The 26,618-nt window shown below is 37.1% G+C and overlaps 1 protein-coding gene across 8 annotated transcripts in view; it reads right to left on the reverse strand.

The window, feature by feature from the left end:
- Nucleotides 1–26,618, reverse strand: part of TLK1 (tousled like kinase 1) — a 180,922-nt gene that overhangs the window by 100,076 nt on the left and 54,228 nt on the right. For all 8 annotated transcript variants that reach the window (XR_015147590.1, XR_015147591.1, XM_086357586.1 and 5 more), the window contains exon 2: nt 11,961–12,079. Coding sequence is in view for 2 of the 8 variants with exons in the window: in XM_086357558.1 (XP_086213684.1) it covers nt 11,961–12,079 (119 nt within the window). In the remaining 6 variants the exon portion in view is untranslated. The remainder of the gene's footprint in view (nt 1–11,960; nt 12,080–26,618) is intronic.

The following is a 26,618-nucleotide window of genomic DNA, read 5'->3' on the forward strand; positions in this document are numbered from 1 at the left end:
CAAAGCAATGAAAACTAGAAGTGATCAGTGTTATTCTTATTACATCACCCTCGAGATGCGCATATCAAGCTCTCTGTGACATGACTAGTGCAAAGCTTAACCTTATTTACTATGGTGGTAATCAACACATCTCTCTACTTTAAAGGCACATTTGCTCTTTTATAATTAATAACTAATCTATAGGGTGGAGAAGGGAATGAAAAACCACTTCAGTATTCTTGCACTGAGAACCCCATGAACAGTATAAAAAGGCAGAAAGATACTACACAGAAAGATGAGCCCCCCAGGATGACAGATGTCCAATATGCTACCGGGAAAGACTACAGAAATAGTTCCAAAGAATGAAGAGGCTGGGCCAAAGCAGAAAGGATGCCCAGCTGTGGATGTGACTGGGGGTAAAAGTAAAGTCTGATGCTATAAAGAACAATATCGCATAGGTACCTGGAATGTTTAGGTCCATGAATCAAGGTAAATTGGAAGTGGTCAAACAGGAGATGGCAAGAGTGAGCATCAACATTTTAGGAATCAGTGAAATAAAAAGGATGGAAATGGGTAAATTTTATTTAGATGACCATTATATCTACCACTGTGGGCAAGAATTGCTTAGAAGGAATGGAGTAGCCTCACAGCCAACAAGAGAGTCCAAAATGCAGTACTTAGTGCAATCTCAAAAATGACAGAATGATCTCAGTTCGTTTCAAAGGCAAACCATTCAGCATCACAGTAATCCAAGTCTATGCCCCAAAAACTAATGCCAAAGAAGCTGAAGTTGAACGATTCTATAAAGACCTATGAGACCTTCTAGAACCAATGCCCAGAATGTTCTTTTCATGATAAGGGACTGGAATGCAAAACTAGGAAGTCAAGAGATACCTGGAGTACCAGGCAAGTTTGGCCTTGGAGTACAAAATGAAGCAGGGCAAAGGCTAACAGAGTTTTGCCAAGAAAACACACTGGTCACAGCAAACACCCTCTTCCAACAACACAAGAGATGACTCTACACATGAACATCACCAGATGGTCAATACTGAAACCAGATTGATTATATTCTTTGCAGTCAAAGGTGGAGAAGCTCTATACAGTCAGCAAAGACAAGACTTGGAGCAGACTGTGGCTCAGATCATCAGCTCCTTATTACAAAATTCAGGCTCACATTGAAGAAAGTAGGAAAAACCACTAGGCTACTCAGGTATGATCTAAATCAAATCCTGTATGATTACAGTGGAGATGATGAATAGATTCAAGGGATTAGATCTGGTAGACAGAATCCCTGAAGAACTATGGACAGGTTTGTAACAATGCACAGGAGGCAGTGATCAAAACCATCCCCAAGAAAAAGAAATGCAAGAAGACAAAGTGGTTGCCTGAGGAGGCCTTACAAATAGATGAGAAAAGAAGAAAAAAAAATAGGCAAAGGAGAAAGAGAAAGATAAACCCAACTGAACGCTGAGTTCCAAAGAATAGCAAGGAGAGATGAGAAAGCAGCCTTAAGTAAACAATTCAAAGAAAGAGAGAAAAACAGCAGAATGGGAAAGACTAGAGATTTCTTCAAGAAAAAGAGATACGAAAGGAACATTTCATTTAAAGATGGGCACAATAAAGGACAGAAACAGCAAGGACCTAACAGAAGCAGAAGAGATTAAGAAGAGTTGGCAAGAATACATAGAAGAACTATACAAAAAAAGGTCTTAATGACCCAGATAACCACAATGGGGTGGTCACTCACCTACAGCCAGACATCCTACAGTGTAAAGTCAAGTGGGCCTTAGGAAGTATTATTACAAACAAAGCTAGTGGAGGTGATGGAATGCCAGTTGAGCTACTTCAAATCCTAAAAGATGATTCTATTAAAGTGCTGTACTCAATACACTAGCAAATTTGGAAAACTCAGCAGTGATCACAGGATTGGAAAAGGTCAGTTTTCATTCCAGTCCCAAAGAAAGATAACACCAAAGAATGTTCAAATTACCATATAATTGCATTCATTTAACATGCTAGCAAGATTATGCTCAAAATCCTTCAAGCTAGGCTTCAGCAGTACGTCAATCAAGAACTTTCAGATGTACAAGCTGGGTTTAGAAAAGGCAGAGGAACCAGAGATCAAACTGCCAACATCTGAAGGATTATAGAAAAAACAAGGGAGTTTCAGAAAAACATCTACTTCTGCTTCACTGACTATACTAAAGCATTTGACTGTGTGGATCACAACAAACTGGAAAATTCTTAAAGAGTTGGTAACAGCTGACCATCTTACTTGCCTCCTGAGAAACCTGTACGCAGGACAAGAACCAACAGTTAGTACTGGACATGGAACAAAGGGCTGGTTCAAAATTGGGGAAAGCAGCATGTCAAGGCTGTATATTGCTATCCGGCTTATTTCACGTCTATGCAGAGTATGTCATGTGAAATGCCGGGCTGGATGAATCAAGCTGGAATCAAGACTGCCGAAAGAAATAACAACGACCTCAGATATGCAGATGATACCACTCTAATGGCAGAAAGTGAAGAGGAACAGAAGAGCCCCTTGATGAAGGCGAAACAGGAGAGTGAAAAAGCTGGCTTAAAATTCAACATTCAAAAAACGAAGATAATGGCATCAGGTCCCATCACTTCATGGCAAATAGATGGGGGAAAATGGAAGCAGTGACAGATTTTATTCTCTTGAGCTCTAAAATCACTGCACATGATGACTGTGATCATGAAATTAAAAGACGCTTGCTCCTGGGAAGAGAAGCAATGACAAACCTAGACAGCGTATTAAAAGGCAGAGGCAAAGGTCCGTATAGTCAAAGCTATGGTTCCTCCAACAGTCATATAACAATGTGAGAGCTGGACCATAAAGAAGGCTGAGCGCTGAAGAACTAATGTTTTTGAACTGGTGCTAGAGAAGACTCGAGAGTCCTTCAGACTGCAAGATCAAACCAGTCAATCATAAAGGAAATCAGTCCTGCATATTCACTGGAAGGACTGATGCTGAAGCTCCAATACTTTGACCACCTGATGCGAACAGATGATTCACTGGCAAAGTCCCTGTCTGTGAAAGACTGAGGGCAAGAGAAAGGGGCAACAGACAGTAGGATGGTTGGACTGGATGGCATAAGTAATTCAATGAATGTGAGTTTGAGCAAACTCTGGGAAATAGTGAAGGACCGGGAAGCCAGGTTGCTACAGTTCATGAGATCACAGAGAGTTCTGACAGGACTTGGCAACTAACATTAGGGTGAAACTTTGAAACCCTGTAAAACACTGTTCTCCAAAACGTTTTACTAAATGGTTTTAGCATCCATTGATGATCCTTAACTTAATCAGTACTGGGAAACACTATGTTGATTTTCTGAGTCTATATTCTTCCTACATTAGCTGACACTCTTCTAAGAGATTGCCACGTAACATTAAGCATACCTAGCTTGGTTCCTCGGAGTAGGCAATGGCACCCCACTCCAGTACTCTTGACTGGCAAATCCCATGGACGGAGGAGCCTGGTGGGCTGCAGTCCATGGGGTCGCTAGGAGTTGGACACGACTGAGCAACTTCACTTTCACTTTTCACTTTCATGCATTGGAGAAGGAAATAGCAACCCACTCCAGTGTTCTCGCCTGGAGAATCCCAGGGACGGGGGAGCCTGGTGGGCTGCCGTCTCTGGGGTCGCACAGAGTCGGACACGACTGAAGCGACTTAGCAGCAGCAGCAGCAGCTTGGTTCCTAAGTCCTAGTCCCCACTAAAGTGAAGTAAGGTTCCTTGAAAAGGTCTGTTTACAGTTTGGGGGGTTTTGTTTAATCGAAGAAAAACTGCTTTACAGTGTTAAGTTTCTACTAAACAGCAACATGAATCAGCCATAGGTCTGTTCACATTTATCACAGAGATGACAGTGATACTTGAAAGAGATGATGGAGATGTGTATATACGCATGAACACAAAATTGACAAAAATGCTTATATTTCTTAAATCTAGATAAAGAGTATATAAGTATTCTTATAAAATATTTCCAATTTTTCTATAAGTATAGTATTACTTTTCAAAGTAAAAAGTTGTTTCAAAAAGGTGGGGGAGGGGGGTGGGCAGAGGCGACCATGCAGGAATGCATAAATACCAGTTAGAGAGAGAACAGAAATAAATGACTAAAGAGTTTCATCATAAAACTAAAAACAGAACATGTAACTTTTTTTTTTAAACATATAACCTTTAAAACATCAGGAAAAACTGCATCTGTCCAATGGAAAGCAAGGAGTGGAAGGGAATGAAAGTCAAGAAGATATCAATTAGAAGGTATCAACCAATAGATGGCAGAACCAAGTCAGAAAATAAAAATAATTATAATAGGTGTAACAGACTGAATCCACCATTTGAGAAAAATGCTCATTTTCCGTCCAAAAGAGGAGACATACTGTCTATAAGAAACACAATTAAAAATAATAAAAATAAAGGAACAGAAAAACATACCTAAGACAAATATGAACCAAAACAAAGCCAAGGACAGTACTTAAGATCTAACAAAAACAAGTATTTTCTAAAAAATAATTATGTAGCCATGAAAAGAACCAAAAAAGATATATGCATGTAAAAAGGTAGCATCAAAATACATCAAGCCAAAACTGATAAACAACAAGCTGAAATGCATACCTCAATAATCACAATTAAAGATTTAAAAATACGACAGTACAAGGAGATCTCCAAGATCTGAACTAATACAATTAGAAGCTATTAGATATGAAATGTTTATAAAACAGGGCACATTTCAGCACTGATGTCACACAAACTGTATTTTCAAAAAACAATGCAAAAAATTTAATTCTATAACAAAAGAAGAGCTCAAAATAACTAAACTTAAGAGGAGTGAACATACAAATGTTTATAGTAAGTGTATTTGTAATCCTTAAAATACTTAAAATAACCTAGATGCTCTTTATCTAGTAGAAATGGATTAAAAAAAAAATTGTGGTTTATTTTTTACACAGTACAGTATAAAAAACAGATGACCAACGAGGACCTACTCTATAGCAGAGGGAACTATACTCAGTATCTTGTAATAATCTATAATGGAAATGAATCTAAAGAAAATATATATATATGTATGCATGTATAACTGAATTCACTTTGCTGTACACCTGACACACAACACTGTAAATCAACTATATTTTAATAAAAATTTAAAAAACAAATGTATCAATATTTTATACAATAGAACACTATTTAACAATAAAAATTAACTATTGATAATATTACAACAATGGATGAATCTCAAAGGAATGTATTTTTCTAAGATAAAAGAAGTCGGAATCTAAGGTTACATATTTATAATACTGACTCCATTTGTATGACAGGCTTGCAAAGACAAAACTATAAAAACAGTAAATAAATCAGTGGTTACCAGAGGCAACCTAAAGGACAGAGTACAAAAGGGCATGGGGGAATATTCTGAGAACTATATTACATCCTAATTGTGGTGGAGGTTACACAATTTTATGCATTCACAAAACTTACAGCACAAGTCACTTAAAATCCATACATTTTACTGTATATTAATTATGTTGCCATATAAATAATCTAACTCATTCAACTCAACAGCTGGAAGAAGAGCCACAGAGCAAATCCAACAAGTAAATTATGATGACAGAAATCAATGGGGAAAATAAACTGAAACAGATTAAAACCAAATTCTTTGAAACAGTTACTTAATTAGAGCTCTGGCAGGAATGAACAGAAAAGCAGAATCTGAAAGAATAAACAGAAATGAATAAGAATTGAGATTTTTTTTCAAGTGTTATAACTATCCACTAATAAGTCTGAAAAGCTTAACTGAAATAGATTAATTAAACTAACTAATATTAATGAAATTTAAATGATAATGAAAGACCTTTCTTCACAACAAACCCCAGGACAAGACAGTTTTACAGGTAAACGTCTACTCATCTTCCCATGAACATTTTCTACCATATATACGATGTTGAAAAAATTAAAAACAGCAAGAAAATGGTTCACTTTATGGGGATAGTGTGATACTGTTTTATAAAACAGACAAGGTGGTGTGATGAAAATGTTCTATATCTTAAAAAGATGTGGATTACTACAAGTGTATACATTTGTCAAAACTCACTAAAATATTACTCTTCAGGTCAGTGCATCTATTTCTTTTACAACCATACAAGTACAAATCCTAACTAAAATAGCTAGTCATGTATTAAATCTAATAAATTTTTAAAATAGTATATCATAACCAAGTTGGGTTTATCCCAGAAATGCAAAGTTCAATGTTTTTTAAAATTTGTTACACTTACTATTTTTAAGACAAATGAACAAAAAAATTCTTAACTAACCAGGAATGGAAAAGTTCTTCTGCTATGTGGTCATGGTTATATACACATAACCTACAGCAAACATTATACTTAATGGACAAACTTTGGATGATTCCTCTTGAACAGGACAAGACATAGTACTGAAGCTCATGACCAACACACACACACACACACACACATATGAAGTGTAAGAAATAAATCTGTAATTTGGGGAAAATAACTATTTCTCTTGGACAAATCTAAATAATCAACAAAGGAGAATAACCAATAAAAGAGACCAAAGTAAGACTACTAAACACAACACCAGTCTATAAAAATAAAAAACCTCCTAGGTCACCAAGAGCTAACTAGAAAATATAAAAAATACTTCAGCCACAAAAACTTTCAAGTATCCAGAAATAAGCCCAAAAAATTCATAAAAATAGCCAAAAATTCTGTATAACTCTACAGAGAGAACTGAACAAATGGAGAGACATTTCAGGTACTTAGATGGGACAACCTAATCTTACAAACATTTCAATACTCCAAAAATCAATCTGCATTTAGGACAAAAATTCCTTTTGATCTTTAAAGGAAAAAGATACAAATGAGTTATTAAAGAAGAATCATCCCCAAGTGCTAACAACTAAAGACATGCTCAAATTTTACATGAGGGAATAAAGATCCATAAATAATTGAGTCAATCTTACAAAAGAAGATTAAAGGAGAGACTTGCTTTACCACAGAAACAAGACAAACCAAAACACAACCATATTCTTTACATGATACTGACAGAAGAACACAGAAAGACCACCGGAACGTAAGGTAAATTTCAGACAGCTCAGAATATACACGTGGCAAATCAACACATAATACAGGTGCATTACACATCAGTGGGAAAATATGGATGCTTTAAGAAGTGGAGAAAACTGGTTTACTATGTGGAGAAAAATAAAACCTGATCTTTACCAATATTATATAAAAGATGAGGCCTCAATGGGCTAAAGAATAAATATAAAAGTAAAACTATAAAACAGAAGCAATTGTATTTGTGCCTCACGGGTGGGAAACAAGAATTTCACTTTTAGAATACCATCAGAGTCCACTGGACCCAACTTTAGCTTTCTGGCTTCTTTTTCAAGTCAGTTTGTAATAATTAATATTTCAGGACTTTTATTCTTTGAGACCATCCACAGAATAAAAATAGGAATTTATTTTTAATAGAATATAACACGTTCTACCTTGCAATTAATTACCAGATGTCCACCGGCTTTCATAAATCCAAAATACATTATGGGATCTTACTGATCTTATCTTTCCTATATTTTGTTATTATATCATAAAAGGAAGTCATTACTTATCATTGTTCATCAATTATTCAAGTATGCTGAAACAAAGAGAAGCCTCTAAAATAAAACGGAAGAATGATTATATGATAGGCAGAATATTGGTTCCCCATTGATGTCTCTGCCCTAAACACCAGAATGTTATTGTATACAGCAAAAGGGACTCTGCAGATGTGATTAAGGATGAGAATTTTAAAATGGGGAAATTATACCAGATTATCCAGATTGAGGTGGGCCCAATCTAATCATATTAGCAATTATAAGTGAAGAGCCCTTCTAGGCTATGGTCCATTACATGTGATTGTCAAAGATTGAGAGAGATGCAACACTGCTGGCTCTGAACATGCAGGAAGGACACCATCAGCCAAGAAATGCAGGCAGCCTCTCACAGCTGGAAAAGGCATGGCAAATCAATTCTCCTTCAAGACCCCAGAAAGACATGCAGCAACGCAGACAGCTTGATTTTAGCCCAGTGAGACTTGGGTCAGACTTCAGATGCTACAGAATTATAAGATGATAAATGCGTACTGTCTTGAGCAACTTCGTGATAATTTATAGTAGAAATAGAAAAACAGTACAGATTTAATGACTAAAAGGATGATGTAATAGTGAATAAATTATAAAATAAATTTATAAATAAATTATAAAGTTATTTTCTTTACCTCAAAGTACTGCATCATCTTTCAAAAACATATAAATGACTAAGAAACTATCTTTGGAGTCTGATTTTAGCTTTTATCAACTCCAGCTAATAAAAAATTTTCATTTTCTACTTAAGATGATCAAGAGAAGAAAATGACAGATGATAATTTACATTTATTAAACAAATCAGAAAATAAATATAAAGAGATAACGGCACCTAAAACTGATGATGGGGACAATAAACATATAAATAAAATCTGAGTCTTCAAATGACAGTGTCTTACATGAATTTTCTCAAATTCAAGAATCAATGAACTGGACAATATATTTCTAAGAGGAGGAAAAAGGGAAACACTGTATTCTCATCCACTAATTCATTCAACTGAAGGACTTGATCATACAATGTTCTGCAACAAGAACCTGGGCCATTTTTAAGCTCAAAGGATGCACAACAATATCCTTCATCTTTTATGATGCTTGTGCACCAAGATTTACTTGATACAAAGAGATTTTTAAGTATGTTTAAATGCATATTAAAATTTCTAATAAAGTTGCTATTATATTTTCTATTGCTGAAAATTAGTAAAATAACAAAATATAAACATAGCAAAAAAGATATAGATCTAGATCATTTGACCTAGATGGTTACTGGTGACAACTGTTTTTCTTAGTAAAACCAAAAGTTGGTATACTAAGGTATAGACCATAAAGCAAAAAAAATTAGTGAGTTTGAATATAACAACATTAAAGAGTTCTGTACCATATTTATGGTGGATATGATGGATACTATAAAAAAAGCTAACAGACATGACAAAATGAAAGAAGTTATCTGCACTGTATGTAATCAACATGGAATATATAGAATATACAAGGGACATATGAAAAACAGTGGCTCTGATGGTAAACAATACAGGAGACAAAAGAGACATGGGCTCAATCCCTGGGTGGAGAAAATCCCCTGGCAACCTACTCCAGTATCCTTGCCCAGAAAACTCCATGGACAGAGAAGTCTTGTGGGTTACATGGGGTAGGAAAGAGTCAGACATGATAAAGCGACTTAGCGCAGCACAGCAGCCCAGCAAGACACACAGCACAGCAAAATATACCTTCTGGGCTATCGAACATGAGGAATCTGGATGATGCCAAGGGTTTCTTGGATACAGAGATACAGAAATACTCATGCACTCTGCTGAATGCAAATAAGTTTTATACAACCATTATAAACAGCACACACTATTTATTCAATTTAAATCTATACATGTCCTATGCTCTATCAATTCTGCTGTTAGGAATATATTTTTAAAAAATGTTTACTAAGTCACAAAAGAGAACAGTTACAAGAAATTCACCACAATGTGAGGTAGCGGGGAGTTGGAGACAACCTGAGATCGATCACTGGAAGCCATAACAGATATACTATTCATTTTATGCAGGAGGTAGCAGCAGTGGACTACTGTATAGATAGGAACATATATAACAGCAACATGAGTTACAGGGGCAAAGAAGAAACAAAAAGGATAAGGAAAGGTGAAAATTATGTAATGGGAAAAAGACAGTACATCTAACAAATTCATTTCTACTCTTGAAACCTATTATGCTATATTACAACATAAATACTCAAAATATAGTATCAGTTCAGTCACTCAGTCGTATCTGACTCTTTGCGACCCCACAGACTGCAGCACGCCAGGCTCCCCTGTCCATCAACAAATCCCTCAGCTTGCTCAAACTCATGCCCATCCAATCAGTGATGGCATCCAAACATCTTATCCTCTGTCATCCTCTTCTCCTGTCTTCAATCTTTCCCAGCATCAGGGTCTTTTCCAATGAGTCACTTCTTTGCATCAGCTGGCCAAAGTATTGGAGTTTTAATTTCAGCATCAGTCCTTCCAATGAACACCCAGGACTGATTTCCTTTAGGATTGACTGGTTTGATCTCCTTTCAGTCCAAAGGACTCTCAAGAGTCTTTTCGAACACCACATTTCAAAAGCATAAATTCTTCAGCGTTCAGCTTTCTTTATGGTCCAACTCTCACATCCATACCTGACTACTGGAAAAACCATAGCTTTGACTAGATGGACCTTTGTTGGCAAAGTAATGTCTCTGCTTTTTAATATGCTATCTAGGTTGGTCATAGCTTTTCTTCTAAGGAATAAGTGTCTTTTAATTTCATGGCTACTGTCACCATCTGCAGTGATTTTGGAGCCCAAAAAAATAAAGTCTGTCACTGTTTCCATTGTTTCCCTAAGTATTTGTGATGAAGTGATGGGACCAGATGCCATGATCTTAGTTTTCTGAATGTTGAGTTTTAAGTCAACTTTTTCACTCTCCTCTTTCATCAAGAGGCTCTTTGGTTCTTTGCTTTCTGCCATACATGTAATGTCATTTGTATATCTGAGGTTATTGATATTTTCCCCAAAAATCTTGACTCCAGCTTGTGCTTCATCCAGCCTGGCATTTCTCATGATGTACTCTGTATATAAGGTAAATAAGCAGGGTGACAATATACAGCATTGATGTACTCCTTTCCCCATTTGGAACCAGTCCATTGTTCCATGTCCAGTTCTAACTGTTGCTTCTTGACCTGCATACAGATTTCACAGAAGGCAGGTAAGGTGGTCTGATAGTCCCATCTCTTTAAGAATTTTACACAGTTTGTTGTGATCCACACAGTCAAAGGCTTTGACATAGTCAATAAAACAGAATTAGGTATTTTTCTGGAACTCTCTTGCTTTTTCTATGATCTAACAGATGTTGGCAATTTGATCTCTGGTTCCTCTGCCTTTTCTAAATCCAGCTTGAACATCAGGAAGTTCACGGTTCACATACTGTCGAAGCCTGACTTGCAGAATTTTGAGCATTTCTTTGCTAGCGTGTGAAATGAGTGCAACTGTGCAGTAGTTTGAGCATTCTTTGGCATTGCCTTTCTTTGGGATTGGAATGAAAACTGACCTTTTCCAGTCCTGTGGCTCCTGCTGAGTTTTCCAAATTTGCTGGCGTATCGAGTGCAACACTTTCACAGCATCATCTTTTAGGATCTGAAATAGCTCAACTGGAATTCTGTCAGCTCCGCTAGCTTTGTTTGTAGTGATGCTTCCTAAGGCCCACTTGACTTCGCATTCCATGACTTCTGGCTCTAGGTGAGTGATTGCACCATCATGGTTATCTGGGGTCATGAAGATCTCTTTTGTATAGTTCTGTGTATTCTTGCCACCTCTTCTTAATATCTTCTGCTTCTGTTAGGTCCACACCATTTCTGTCCTTTATTGAGCCCATCTTTGCATGCAATGTTCCCTTGGTGTCTCTAACTTTCTTGAAGAGATCTCTAGTCTTTCCCATTCTATCGTTTCCCTCTATTTCTTTGCATTGATCACTGAGGAAGGCTTTCTTATCTCTCCTTGCTATTCTTTGGAACTCTGCATTCAGATGGGTATATCTTTGCTTTTCACTTTCACTTTCTTTTCCTTTTTTCAGCTATTTGTAAGGCCTCCTCAGAGAACCATTTTGCCTTTTTGTAAAATGGTATGCAAAATATAGTATGCTATACTAGAAATCAGGTATAAAAACACTGGACTTTTTCCTATACATCATAAAAATAATAGTAAGTACTAACTTGTTGTTAAATATAAATCCTTTACAAAATATGCATACTTTAATACAAAGAAAAAATGTCAAATAAAGATTACAATTTTACTCACTTTAGCTCCAACACTGCAACTGCCCGTGCTCCCCGTGCTCCCACTTGCAACTCCTGTAAATCTAGCTTCCAATAATTCTTGCCTTCTTGGATCCAGACTATGAAGCTCATCCATTGCACCTATTAAGACCAAAAAAAAAAAAAAGCACACTTACATATGTATTTATATACTTACATCTAAAATATATTTATGTAATTAGCTATGACAAACCTAAACAGCGTATTAAAAAGCAGAGACATCACTTTTCCGACAAAGATCCATATAGTCAAAGCTATAGTTTTTCCAGTAGTCATGTATGGATGTGAGATTTGGATCATAAAAAAGGCTGAGTGCTGAAGAATTGAAGCTTTTGAGAAGATTCTTGAGAGTCTCTTGGACTGCAAGGAGATCAAATCAGAAATCATCCCTGTATATTCACTGGAAGGACTGATACTGGGCTGAAGCCCCAATACTTTGGCCACCTGATGTGAAGAGCCGACTCTTGGAAAAGACCCTGATGCTGGGCAGGAAGAGAAGTGGCAACAGAGGATGAGATGGTTGGATGGCATCATGAACTCAATGGACATGAATTTGAGAAAACTCCGAGGGATAGTGAAGGATAGGGAAGCCTGGTGTGCTGCAGCCCATCTGGTCGCAAAGAGTCAAGACACGACTGAACAACAACAATTAAGTTGAAATGTAAATATAAACTTAACGAATCTAAAAGCAGATGAATGTAAGGACTTTAAAGGTTTTTATAATGTCCACAATTATTTATCAAAATAACCTATGATGGATTTCCAACACTTTTTGACTGCAATCCACAGTAACAAATATATTTTCACCCAAATCAACACATACATACATACATTTTATATTAAAAGTTCCAGAACTGTTTATTACTATATGCTGCAAGCTCCAATATTTTCTAGTTTATTCTAATCCATTAAAAAGGAAAAAATGCTGTTTGTGAGCTATTAAATTAATTTGATGAGCCATTAGTGGACCCAAGTCCACTTCTCATAATATAATCACCCTACTCTGAGCTTTATGGAATTTTGCACTAAGTGGTATTACTACTTAAATATTTTGCTTATATATAATTCATGACTTGGTTGTTTTGTTGTTATTTAGTTGCTAGGTCACAGTTCGACTCTTTTGCAACCCCAACTCTTTTGCAGCCCGCTAGGCTCTCTGTCCATGGTATTTCCCAAGCAAGAATATTGAAGTAGGTTGCCATTTCCTTCTCCAGGAGATCTTTCCAATCCAGGGATCAAATCCATGTCTCCTGCTTGGCAGGTGGATTCTTTATCATTAAGCCACCTGGGAAGCACTCAATTTATGACTAAGTGTATTTGAAACTGGGAAGACTCTTATTACTGTCATGTCCAAAGATTTTTCTGTACAGTGTTTTCAGTTTCTAGCAGGCAGACACAAACACACACAAATATCAAGCAGATCACTGAGATATCATCTATATTATTAAACAAAAACCCTAAGAATTAAAGAGGGGAAAATGAACTCCCTCATGTAATTTCAACGAAGCAGACTAAAGCACCACAAATTCTAGTTAAAGTTCAACTAAACTCTTAAAAATCCTCTCCTCCATGTCTGCTAATTCTCTACTGATAAAACTTTAGGAGTGACCTAAGTGAGTCAAAGGGAGCTGGAGGATATTATCAGAATCCAAAACCACATGTGAAACATATTCAAACTACACTAGACCCCTTTCACACACCGTAATGTTTTTCTTCTAAAACTTAAGAGCTATTCCTATAGTCCTTAACCCTTTAAAGTTTCCTCATTATCTTCCACCTTCATCTGGATGGAGGGCTAGAGAGATAATGGCCACCCTTTCATGTTTATTAGCGTTTCTCTGCCTGTATGTATCTGCCCTGTCCATTCTTCATTCTTCCATCTTAGACAAAAAGGTAGCTAAGTCCAAAAACCTAAAGCCTTCATTTCTTGTTTTTGATCCTATTCCTTCTTAATATTCAAGAAATCTTGCATCTGCATGTGTCCCTGCTCTCTTGTGCATCTCTCCCCTCCCTCCCTCCTTCTGTCTCACATATGCCTTAAAAAAAAAATAAAACTGAAGCTTGAATTTTGTGCAATTAATATCAGAAAATTTAATTATTTCCTTACACTGGTGATTTATAACCCTAACTAGTTTTAAGTCCCTAGAATCTAGTTTCTATCATAAGTATACTCCTGACAATGTACTTTCAAGTATCACTGCTGCTAAGCCGCTTCAGTCGTGTCTGACTCTGTGTGACCCCATAGACGGCAGCCCACCAGGCTCCCCTGTCCCTGGGATTCTCCAGGCAAGAACACTGGAGTGGGCTGCCATTTCCTTCTCCAATGCATGAAAGTGAAAAGTCAAAGTGAAGTCGCTCAGTTGTGTCCGACTCTTAGTGACCTCATGGACTGCAGCCTACTAGGCTCCTCTGTCCATGGGATTTTCCAGGCAAGAGTACTGGAGTGGGGTGCCATTGCCTTCTCCGTCAAGTATCACTAGTACTTCCTATTTCCATGGTCATCCAGTGGTTAAGAAGCCACCTTGCATTGTGATACACCAGTTCAATCCCTGGTCCAGGAAGATCCCAGGTGCCACGGAGCAACTAAGCCCGTGTGCCACAACCAGCCAGTCAGCGTTCTACAGCCTACGAGCTGCAACTACTGGGCCAACATGCAGCAACTCTGAAGTCCACATGCCTAGAGCCTGAGCTCCACAACAGCAGCAAGCACTGCGACAGAAGCCTGCCCCCTGAACCAAGAGCAGCCCCTACCGCCCCAACTAGAGAAGGCCTGTGTACAGCAATGAGGACACGCTGCAACCAAAACATAAAATACATCTTAAAAAAAAAAAAAACTGTCAGTTGGTTGACAGACAGGAAAAACATTTTCTGTAAGTCTTTGATTTTTATCCATTTTCTTCATAATGATTTGAGAAGAGGAAATGTTTAATTTTGAAGTGAAAATATCTAATTTTTCTATTTATGGTTATTATCTTTCTATTACCAAGAAAACTTTGCATGTCCCAAAGTGAAAAAACAATCTTTTTAAGTTTTATGTTTTTCCACTTAGGTCTATGATTTATCCTAAATTAATATTTGTGTATGGTAGGGGGTCAGAATTTTTTCCCATATGCTTTTCCTGTTTTATTAATCACCACTTATCAAAAAACAGAAGCAGCAAAATTCTGCATTCACCAATAGTTTTGGTGGGTTTCTCAGGAGCAAAAAAATATATATATATATTATATACAGTACTAATATAAAGACAAACATGTAAACCAATGGAATAAAATAGAGAGCCCAGAAATAAGAATGCTGAGACCATTCCATGGGGGGGAAAACAGTCTTTTCAACAAACAGCATTGGAAAGACTGGATATCCACACGCAAAAATGTTAAGTTGAACACTTCCCTAACATCAAATACAAAAATTAACTCAAAATGGATCAAATGCTTAAATATAAAGACCTGAAACTGTAAAACTCATAGAAGAAAAACAAGGGAAAATCTTCAGACACTGGATCTGGCAATGATTTCTTGGATATAAAAACAAAAGCTCAGCAACAAAAGAAAATATATGTAACTGGACTTTATCAAAATTAACTTCCCTGGTGGTCCAGTGGCTAATGTTCTAAGCTCCCAATGCAGGAGACCAGGGTTAAATCCTTGGTCAGGGAACTAGATCCCACATCCGAACTTGAAGCCTGTGCTACAAAGGCTTCAAGACCTTTGGAGGAGAGGATTTCAATCCGGGGCCAGAGAGGAGGCTTGACACTCAGAGCTTTTTATGTAACAATTTTATTAAAGGTAAAATAGATACAGAAAGCTTCTGACAGACATTAGAAGGGGGCAGAAAGAATGCCCCACTGTAGTTTTTAGCAAGGCATATGTCTGTTAGCAAGCTGCTAATCAGATAAGAGAGAAACGTCAAGGTTGAGGGAATTTCACCAGGCCCCTGTCCCACAACATGCATTTTTAAGATAGAATACCAAAGGTGTGTCATTCTCCACCCCTCCCCCCCCAAAAATGACCTGAATACTGGCTTGTTTAGCCATTATCAGCCCAGGTTTGAGAAAAGAAAAGAAAAAAAAAAAGTTAGTCTTAGGCTGAACCAATTTGAAGAAAGGCAGACTGCAAAGCAAATACATAGTTTCAGTAATACAGCTTAAGGAAAACATTTACATAAGAAAAACCCATTGGTTAGCTCACGGTTTGAGAAAAGTTAAGTTGAGGCAGAACCAGGTAACCTCAACAGAGAAGGGGAAAAGCCTGCCACTTGTAGTGTATTTCCTCCTGCCACCTGGGAACTTCTGGTCTTCCTACCTGTTAACCCTCTTAAAAGTGAAAGTGAAGTCGCTCAGTTGTGTCCGACTCTTTGTGACCCCATGGATGGTAGCCTACCAGGCTCCGCAATCCATGGGATTTTCCAGACAAAAATACTGGAGTGGGCTGTAAATGGGAGAAAACATCTGCAAGTCCTACGTCTCATAACGGATTGCTATCTAGAGATTGCAATGCGAGAGACCTGGGTTGAATCCCTAGGTTGGGAAGATCCACTGGAGAAGGGAAAGGTTACCCACTCCAGTATCCTGGCCTGGAGAATTCCATAGACTCTAGTCCATGGATCGTGAAGATCTTTTTTGTACAGTTCTTCTGTGTATTCCTTCCACCTCTTCTTAACATCTTCTGCTTCCGTTAGGTCCCTACCATTTCTGTCCTTTATTGAGCCCATCTTCCCATGAAATGTTCCCTTGGTATCTCTAATTTTCTTGAAGAGATCTCTAGTCTTTCCCATTCTATTGTTTTCCTCTATTTCTTTGCACTGATCACTGAGGAAGGCTTTCTATCTCTCCTTGCTATTCTCTGGAACTCTGCATTGAAATGGGTATATCTTTCCTTTTCTCCTTTGCTTTTCACAGCTATTTGTAAGGCCTCCTTAGACAGCCATTTTGCTTTTTTGCAAAATGCTTTTTTGCAAAATTCTTTTTCCTGGGGATGGTCTTGATTCCGGTCTCCTGTACAATGTCACAAACCTCATTCCATAGTTCATGAGGCACTCTGTCTATCAGATCTAGTCCCTTAAATCTATTTCTCACTTCCACTGTATAGTCATAAGGGATTTGATTCAGGTCATACCTGAATGATCTAGTGGTTTTTCTCCACTTTCTTCGATTTCAGTCTGAATTTGCCAATAAGGAGCTCATAATCTGAGTCACAGTCAGCTCCTGGTTTTGTTTTTGCTGACTGTATAGAGCTTCTCCATCTTTGGCTGCAAAGAATATAATCAATCTGATTTTGGTGCTGAACATCTGGTCATGTCCATCTGTAGAGTCTTCCCTTGTGTTGTTGGAAGAGGGTGTTTGCTATGACCAGTGCGTTCTCTTGGCAAAACTCTATTAACCTTTGCCCTGCTTCATTCCGTATCCCAAGGCCAAATTTGCCCGTTACTCCAGGTGTTTCTTGACTTCCTACTTTTGCCTTCCAGTCCTCTATAATGAAAAGGACATCTTTTTTTCAGTGTTAGTTCTAGAAGTTCTTGTAGGTCTTCATAGAACTGTTCAACTTCAGCTTCTTCAGCATTACTCGTTGGGGCAGAGACTTGGATTACTGTGATATTGAATGGTTTGCCTTGGAAACGAACAGAGATCATTCTGTCGTTTTGGAGATTGCATCCAAGTACTGCATTTCGGACTCTTTTGTTGACTATGATGGCTACTCCATAATAATCACAATGGTGTGATCACTCACCTAGAGCCAGACATCCTGGAATGTGAAGTCAAGTGGGCTTTAGGAAGCATCACTATGAACAAAGTTATTGGAAGTGATGCAATTCCAGTTGAGCTATTTCAAATCCTAAAAGATGATGCTGTGATGATGCTGCACTCAATATGCCAGCAAATTTGGAATACTGAGCAGTGGCCACAGGACTAGAAAAGGTCAGTTTTCATTCCAATCCCAAAGAAAGGCAATGCCAAAGAATGCACAAACTACCGCACACTTGCACTCATCTCACACACTAGTGAAATAATGCTTAAAACTCTCCAAGCCAGGCTTCAGCAATACGTGAACCGTGAAATTCCAGACATTCAAGCTGGTTTTAGAAAAGGCAGAGGAACCACAGATCAAATTGCCAACATCCGCTGGATCATCGAAAAAGCAAGAGAGTTCCAGAAAAACATCTATTTCTGCTTTATTGACCATGCCAAAGCCTTTGACGGTGTGGATCACAATAAACTGTGGAAAATTCTGCAAGAGATGGGAATACCAGACCACCTGACCTGCCTCTTGAGAAATCTGTATGCAGGTCAGGAAGCAACAGTTAGAATTGGACATGGAACAACAGATTGGTTCCAAATAGGAAAAGGAGTACATCAAGGCTGCATATTGTCACCCTGCTTATTTAACTTATATGCAGAGTACATCATGAGAAACGCTGGGCTGGAGGAAGCACAAGCTGGAATCAAGATTGCCAGAAGAAATATCAATAACCTCAGATATGCAGATGACACCACCCTTACGGCAGAAAGTGAAGAAGTACTAAAGAGCTTCTTGATGAAAGTGAAAGAGGAGAGTGAAAAAGTTGGCTTAAAGCTCAACATTCAGAAAACTAAGATCACGGCATCCGGTCCCATCACTTCATGGCAAATAGATGGGGTAACAGTGGCTGACTTTATTTTGGGGGGCTCCAAAATCACTGTAGATGGTGACTGCAGCCATGAAATTAAAAGACGCTTACTCCTTGGAAGGACAGTTATGACCAACCTAGATAGCATATTGAAAAGCAGAGACATTACTTTTTCAACAAAGGTCCGCCTAGTCAAGGCTATGTTTTTCCCAGTGGTCATGTATGGATGTGAGAGTTGGACTGTGAAGAAAGCTGAGCGCAGAAGAATTGATGCTTTTGAACTGTGGTGCTGGAGAAGACTCTTGAGAGTCCCTTGGACTGCAAGGAGATCCAACCAGTCCATCCTAAAGGAGATCAGTCCTGGGTGTTCACTGGAAGGACTGATGTAGAAGCTACAACTCCAATACGTAGGCTACCTAATATGAAGAGCTGACTCATTGAAAAGACCCTGATGCTGGGAAAGACTGAGGTCAGGAGGAGAAGGGGATGACAGAGGATGAAATGGATGGAATCACTGACTCAACGGACATGGGTTTCAGTGATCTCCGGAAGTTGGTGATGGACAGGGAGGCCTGGCGTGCTGCAGTTCATGGCGTCGCAAAGAGTCGGACATGACTGAAAAACTTTGTTTCACTTTTCATCTAGAATATATAAAGACATCCTACAATTCAACAACAAAAACAATCCAATTAAAAAAATGGACAAAGAACTTGAACAGACACTTCTCCAAAGAAGACATACAGCTGCCCAACAGATTAAAGAAATGGACATCAAAATCACAATGAGATACAATTTCATATGCATTAGGATAGCTATAGTCAAAAAAAAAAAAAAAAACAGAAAATAACAACTGTTAGCAAGGATGTGGATAAGTTTGAACTCTTGCGTGTTGCTGGTGGGAATGCAAACTGGGGCAGTCACTATGGAAAATGGTATAGCAGTTTCTCAGAAAATTAAAAACATAATTATTACATGATCCAGAAAGTTTCTCCTCTAAGTGTGTGGAGGTAGGTGTGAGTGAGCTTCACTCCCAAAGGAAGTAAAAGCAAAGACTCAAATAGATATTTGTACATCCATATTGATAGAATTATTATTAACAGCCAAAAGGTAAGAGCACTCATAGTGTCCATCAAAGAATGAATGAATAAAACGTTGTATATACATAAAGTGAAATTAAATATTATTTGGTGTGAAAAATGAAGGAAATTTACTTTCTATAGTTGAAGGAAATTTAGGCTAGAACATAAATAAGCTCCGAAGACATTATGCTAAGTGAAATATGTGAGACATAAAAAGACAAATACTGTATGATTTTGTTTACACAAGATTCCTAGAGTAGTCAAATTCATAGAGACAGAAAGTAGAATGGTGGATGCCAAGGGATGAGGGGCATGGGGGAATACGGAAGTAGTGTTTAATGGGTACAAAGGTTTGCTTGGGGAAGACAAAGAAAGCTCTGGAGATGGTAGTCACTGAACTATATATCTTAAAATGGTTAAAACGGTCAATCTTACTTATGTATATTTTACAACTCTTAAAAATAAAACAGAAAAAATAAATTGGACTTGTCAAAAATTTGAATTGGCTAGCTTAAAAAAATTATAAAAAAGGCAAGCAAGAGATTGAGGGAAAATGTTTACAAAATATGTATGTGCTATACATACTATGGAGTTCCCTGTGGCTCAAATGGTAAAGAATCACCCTGCAATACAGGAGACCTGGGTTTGATCCCTGGGTTGGGAAGATTCCCTGCAGAAGAGAATGGCTACCCACTCCAGTAGTCTTGTCTGGAGAATCCCATGGACAGAGGTGCCTGGCGGACCACAGTCCATAGACTGGCAAAGAGTCGGACATGACTGAGCAACTAACATTTTCACTTTACTCATACTATGTCTACTCTTTGGCTTGGAAACTGGTTGCTGGCCCTGTGGAATTTAGCAGGGAAGAGGACATCAGTCCCTACTATCGTACCAGCCACCAATGCAGTATTTTGCTTCCCACTGTTTCTGTTTCTTAAGATGTATAGCTTCCTCTCCCCTTCACGAGGTGCTGCTGCTGCTGTTGCTAAATCGCGTCAAACTCTGTGCGACCCCATAGATGGCAGTCCACCAGGCTCCCATGTCCCTGGGATTCTCCAGGCAAGAACACTGGAGTGGGTTGCCATTTCCTTCTCCAATGCACGAAAGTGAAAAGTGAAAGTGAAGTCGCTCTGTTGTGTCCAACTCTTAGCGACCCCATGGACTACAGCCCACCAGGCCCCTCCATCCATGGGATTTTCCAAGCAAGAGTACTGGAGTGGTGTGCCATCACCTTCTCCATCATGAGGTGCTTGAGGAAGCTATACAATCAAGGGAAAACAAAACAATTAGTTTCTAATTCAAAACCCTTACTGGGCTTCCCTTATTAAAAAATCCACCTGCCATGTGGGAGACCTGGGCTCGATCCCTGGGTTGGGAAGATCCCCTGAAGGAGGGCATGACAACCCACTCCAGTGTTCTTGCCTGGAGAATCCCCATGGACAAAGGAGCCTGGCGGGCTACAGTCCATGGGGTTGCAAAGAGTTGGACACAACTGAGTGAATAAACACACAGAAAACCCTTGCTAGAGTTCCCAACCTCACTGCAGTCCTTAATACCTTCTAACAAGTTTCTGTGACATTTTAAAGAGTCAGTATGTCCAAAAGCCCCTGGTATAACTCCTGGCACATAACATATGCTTAACAAATATTAGAATACCTGTATAAAAATCTAACAAACTTGACTACTAGAGCTTTCCTTCTCAAAATGCAGTCCATTGATACCAACACCTGTTATCACCTCAGATGCATAAGAAAGGCAAACCTTGGGTTCCACCCCAGACCTACCAAATCAGAATCCATATTTTAAGAAGATCCTCAAAAAATTATGTACATCCAAGTTTGAGAAGCACTGCTATACAACAGGGGATACCACAACTGTTATAAAGAGCTTGATCACAAGGTATTTTGGTCCTTGCAGGCCACTGGGCAAAATTATGAAGAGACTTATGTAACAAGAGAGAAAAGCCTCCTACATATTTTCTAATGATAAAATGTAAGGTATAATGATATCTGTATATAGTATTTTATAACAGATCAGTCTGTTAATGGAATGGACTTGGTGAGGGGGAGGGGGGCAGCAAAGGAACATTCCGCCTAATTCAAGTTTCCTATCATCAAAATATAAGTACTCCTCTGATAATGATGATCAGATTTTAAGGATTTATCTTTGAAAAAAATCTTTTCTGAAAAATAAGTACTGCCATATGCTGATATTAACCCGGAAGCACATGATTTTAATTAGCATATTCATTATTTCAAAGGCAGTTAGAGAAGTCTATTAGATTATTCTTGTGATATTTGCCTTTCGCTCTGTCATTACAGTGCAGATTAATCACTTCCAATTGAAGGTTAGATAGAAGTTCCTCAAGTGCACAATTAAATTGATTCTGAATTATGGAAACATTCTTTGCGCTTGCATCAGTGTCTGAAAAAATGCTGCTGGAACTGTAGTTTGGGGTTGGAAAATATATTCAAGCAAATTCATGTGGGAATGAAGTTCTCATTTTGACAGGATGAGAACTGTATAAAGCAGCTTGATGTTACTTGTAATTCAAACATCAGTTACCACTCAAAGACTTTACTGCAGCTAAATTTCATAAATGAATGCTCTTATGCCTTGTAATTTTACATTAAATTCATTTAAAAATATTTTCAACTCCATATAAAAAGTTAGTTTCCAAAACCAATCAGTATTTGATAATAGTGATTGAGGGCTGCCTCTTTGTTCAGAAAAATCTCAAACTCAGTCCTAAAATCAAAAAACTGCAATAAAATGTTACCACTGCTAAGCCAGTCAGGATATTCAGCTTCGAACAAAAATGTGTACAGCTGGTGCTAGTTAAGTCCATGAGAACAAATCGAGTTCACTGTTGACCATACTGATTCTGTAACACGTAATAAATTCACATATTTTCAGCAAAGTACCTGCTGATGAATTGTACAACGTATAACAGTAGGCTCTGAACACCTCACATTTTTACAAGCTTTATAGATGTGTCTAACTAAGCCTCTTTCTCTTTCACACGTATTTTTACCATTATCAGTTGTAGCACATCTTACCAGATTCCACTTCAGATTGTACTTAGTGTTTTCTCAACTGTGAAAATATTTTTACCTGAAGTTGTTCTACACAGATTATTCACAGAAGCTAATTTTTCTGCCACTTCAAACTTGGTATTGATGCCTTAAATCAACAACTGAGTAACATCAATAAAATCTGTGGATTCATCAAGACAAGGAAAACCATTCTAAATCTTTCGCCTTGTTTTTAAACTGACTATTGATATTGCTTCAAATGTCCTCAACTCTTAAATCAACTGTTCTTGCCAAAAAGTTAATAGTCTAAAACAGATTTATTTTCTCTGGACACATTTCTTTGACTGCTGCAATCAAACACAATTTAATTAACTCACCATCAGTAAACAGCTTTCTTTGCTTGGCTAATGAATGAGTTGCTCAGAAACTTATTTTGGTGGCAGCCTCATTTTCAACTTTTTATGAAGTTACACTGTAATGAAATGTTCCATTTTAAATGGACTGTTACTTTAAAAATTTGAGAGTTAAGAATACTGTGATGTATGCTTAGTCTAGTAATGTCAATATATACTTTATTCTTCTACCACAGCTACAGTGTCACTGCAAAAGATAAGAACAATTTTTTGCTATCTAACTCAATAATAAAATAATACATGCTCCAACTGTGCCTTAAAAAGCACACCACTCAGAGTTCATTGTTCTCTCTTTTTCTTGTTCTGACATGATGTATATGCATATATAAATATTGAAAATTTTATTTAAAAAAACTAAATATTACAGACTGGAAATACACATGCCATTCAAAATACTGTCAAGGTGTAACTGCAGCACTGAAATTCGTAGTGAACCAAAGCAGTAGGAAGTGAAGAGAATGCCATACAGGAGCTCTGTCACAACTACTCAGCTTTGCCATTATAAAGCAAAAGCAGCTGTTGTCCCAATAAAACTTTATTCATAGGTACTAAAATCTGAATTTCACATGTCACAAAATGTTGTCTTTTGATTATTTTTTTAATCAGGAGTCAGGTCATTTGCTGACTCCTGTTATAGCTAACACACTTCTGATACATCCAAAATTTGGATCCTTAATTATAAGAAGTGAGATTTTTCTTAAGAATAGGTAATTTTACCATGATCCATTAAATTCTTCAATATACAATAATGGTTTATATTTTTGAAAAAGAAAAAATTACAGAAGACACTATAAAGACCACATCATCCTTACAAGAAAACCCCATCCCAAAATACAACCACCTATCTCCTAGCTATGCTACTATTCTTACTAAACTGCCCCCCACAATCTACCATAAACCCATAAACCCATAAACTTCACATAAAACATAAAACAAGAGACGTCACTACTCAAATTAGAGCTCAATCACATCCTATTTTATGAAGAACAACTTTAAGAAAACAACAAAAATAAAACCACAATTTGACCCACTAGAGTCTGTCATGGTCCCTTCTAGTAGGTTTTCTCTCTCTCCCCCTCTCTTTCATACATACATTCCCAAACTCACTCAATAAATGTTAACTATAAAAATATGGTCTCCCAAGGTGGTCATTCTGAAACAAGATACCATTATTTGACCATATTAGCAGCTCTGGTTGGTCAACATTACTTTACTTAGCACCTATTTTTAGACGGTGAATCAATTTTTCATTATGCCATTTTTAAATTACCTGAACTCTTCATCTTCCTTAGCAGATGGTCAAAAAAAAAAAAAAAAAATCTAGAAAGCATGTTTTCAAAAGGTTAAAACCAGAACACTAGTTAACAACAAGTAAAGAAATGAGTTTGTTCAGTAAGACACTTTTAATATTAGAGTCAACTGCTACTCAGCTATTACTTCACATTTTTTTTAATTCAAAACTTCCTTTACTCTAAAAATATTTTAATTCATTCTAGATTTTGTTACTTTTCACATTACATATGATAAACTGATTTATACAGAACAGTAAAGTCTTTCTTCAATTAATACTTTTCACATTATGCCTTACAAGGCAGAGAACTGTAGATTAGAAATATAATAAAGTTAGAAAATTTTTCAACAAGATAAAATATTCCAATTAAATAATTCCTTTTCATTAGTTTTTAAAATGCATTTGAAAGTACAGGAAACAAAAAGAATTCAACAAGTTTACACTGTTGAACACTCTAGAATTACTTTTGACTCATCTTTAAACATCTACTCTAGCACTGCTAATAAACAGAACATACCTGTTTTCATACACAGTATTTTGTATCATGTATTCAATGGATATACTTATTATTTTTGTTGAATACACTGCATTCTATCATTTAGTCCACTGTCTGATCCTCTATTTAAAATCAAATATTCTAATTTTTTGGCAGTTAAATAAACATGTTAAATGAGCTATCACAAGAGTAGCCCAATTTATTTCCTAATAAACTTTCTCTCCCAGGAATCCAATGAAAATATCACCTACATTTTTATAATGATTTAAAATATTAACATTTGGACATTTAATCCATTTAAAATTTAACTATATATATCTAGAATTTTTTTCAACAGTTAATAATTTCTCACAAATTCAACATTTCCTCACTGATTTGAAATACCTCTTTAGTCAAGTATCATGTTCCAATATAAACATGGATGTATTTCTGTACTTAATTCAATTCTGTTTCCCTGAACTATTTCTGAACCATATATATCTCCATCCTATCTCTCCACACAAATATTTGTGTATTGTATATATACACGTAAATATTTCACCTACAATGACTGAAAAAAAGTAAGCATACAAAGCCAGATTCCTGAATCTATTCTATTGATATACATTCAGTAAGATAAGCCTGTGATAAAGAGAAAACAGATCTGATCTAGAATCACTCCAAATCAGATTAAAATGCTTAAAGATAAGGGGTGAGATATTAAACACTTTAATTTATAACACTTCCAGCAAAGGATTCACACAACCCTAGACCAAATTTTAATATATGTACTGTGCATCAGAAGTAAGGCACAAGAGTTTTCGTTTAAGCTTCAATTTTAATTTAATAATTTAATTTCAATTTTATTCTTATAAATAAAAAAAAGTCTGAGCTAATTTTTCTTTCATCAAAAATAAAAACACACACACAGACAGACAAGTTGTACACACACACAGGAGGCCAAGTTCCTTTCCCTCTCCATGTTTCAGCTTCTTTATGTATAAAATGGCGATAATATAAGTATATACCTTATAGTTGCTAAAGTAAAACAAGTTAATATGAAGAGTTTTGAACTATACCTGACACTAAGCAGTCAATAATGTAAACATCTATGTATGCTAAAATACAAGTGCTAAGTAAACACTGCCATGTATAATGTATATAAGCTCTCTTCTAGCTTTCCCCCTTAAGTCAGAAGTTCCTGATAGGTAGAATGGCATAATACTTCAATGCCTAATTTCTTTCATGTATTAATAACATAACTAACTCCTTTCCCTCTAGCTTAAAATAATTTACTTTAAAAATCAATCTCTGAATAGCATTGAAACATGTATATTATCACACGTGAAATAGATCGCCAGTCCAGGTTCGATGCATGAGACAGGGTGCTCAGGGCTGGTGCACTGGGATGACCCTGAGGGATGGGATGGGGAGGGAGGTAGGAGGGAGGGTCAGGATGGGGAACACATGTACACCCATGGCTGATTCATGTGAATGTATGGTAAAAACCACCACTATATGTATTGTAAAGTAATTAGCCTCCAATTAAAATAAATTTAAAAAAATACATGCTAAAATAAAAATCAATCTCTGCTTCCATTTATACACACACACATATATATAATCTTAATACTAGTCTATTTTTCTATTTTACCATATACTATGAGCTTCCCTGGTGGCTCAGAGGTTAAAGTGTCTGCCTGCAATACAGGAGACCTGGGTTCGATCCCTGGGTCGGGAAGATT

This window comes from Bos grunniens, chromosome 2 (assembly GCF_055505025.1).
Source record: "Bos grunniens cultivar Pamir isolate PY7600 chromosome 2, Bosgru_T2T1.0, whole genome shotgun sequence".
Taxonomy (NCBI): Eukaryota; Metazoa; Chordata; class Mammalia; order Artiodactyla; family Bovidae; genus Bos; species Bos grunniens.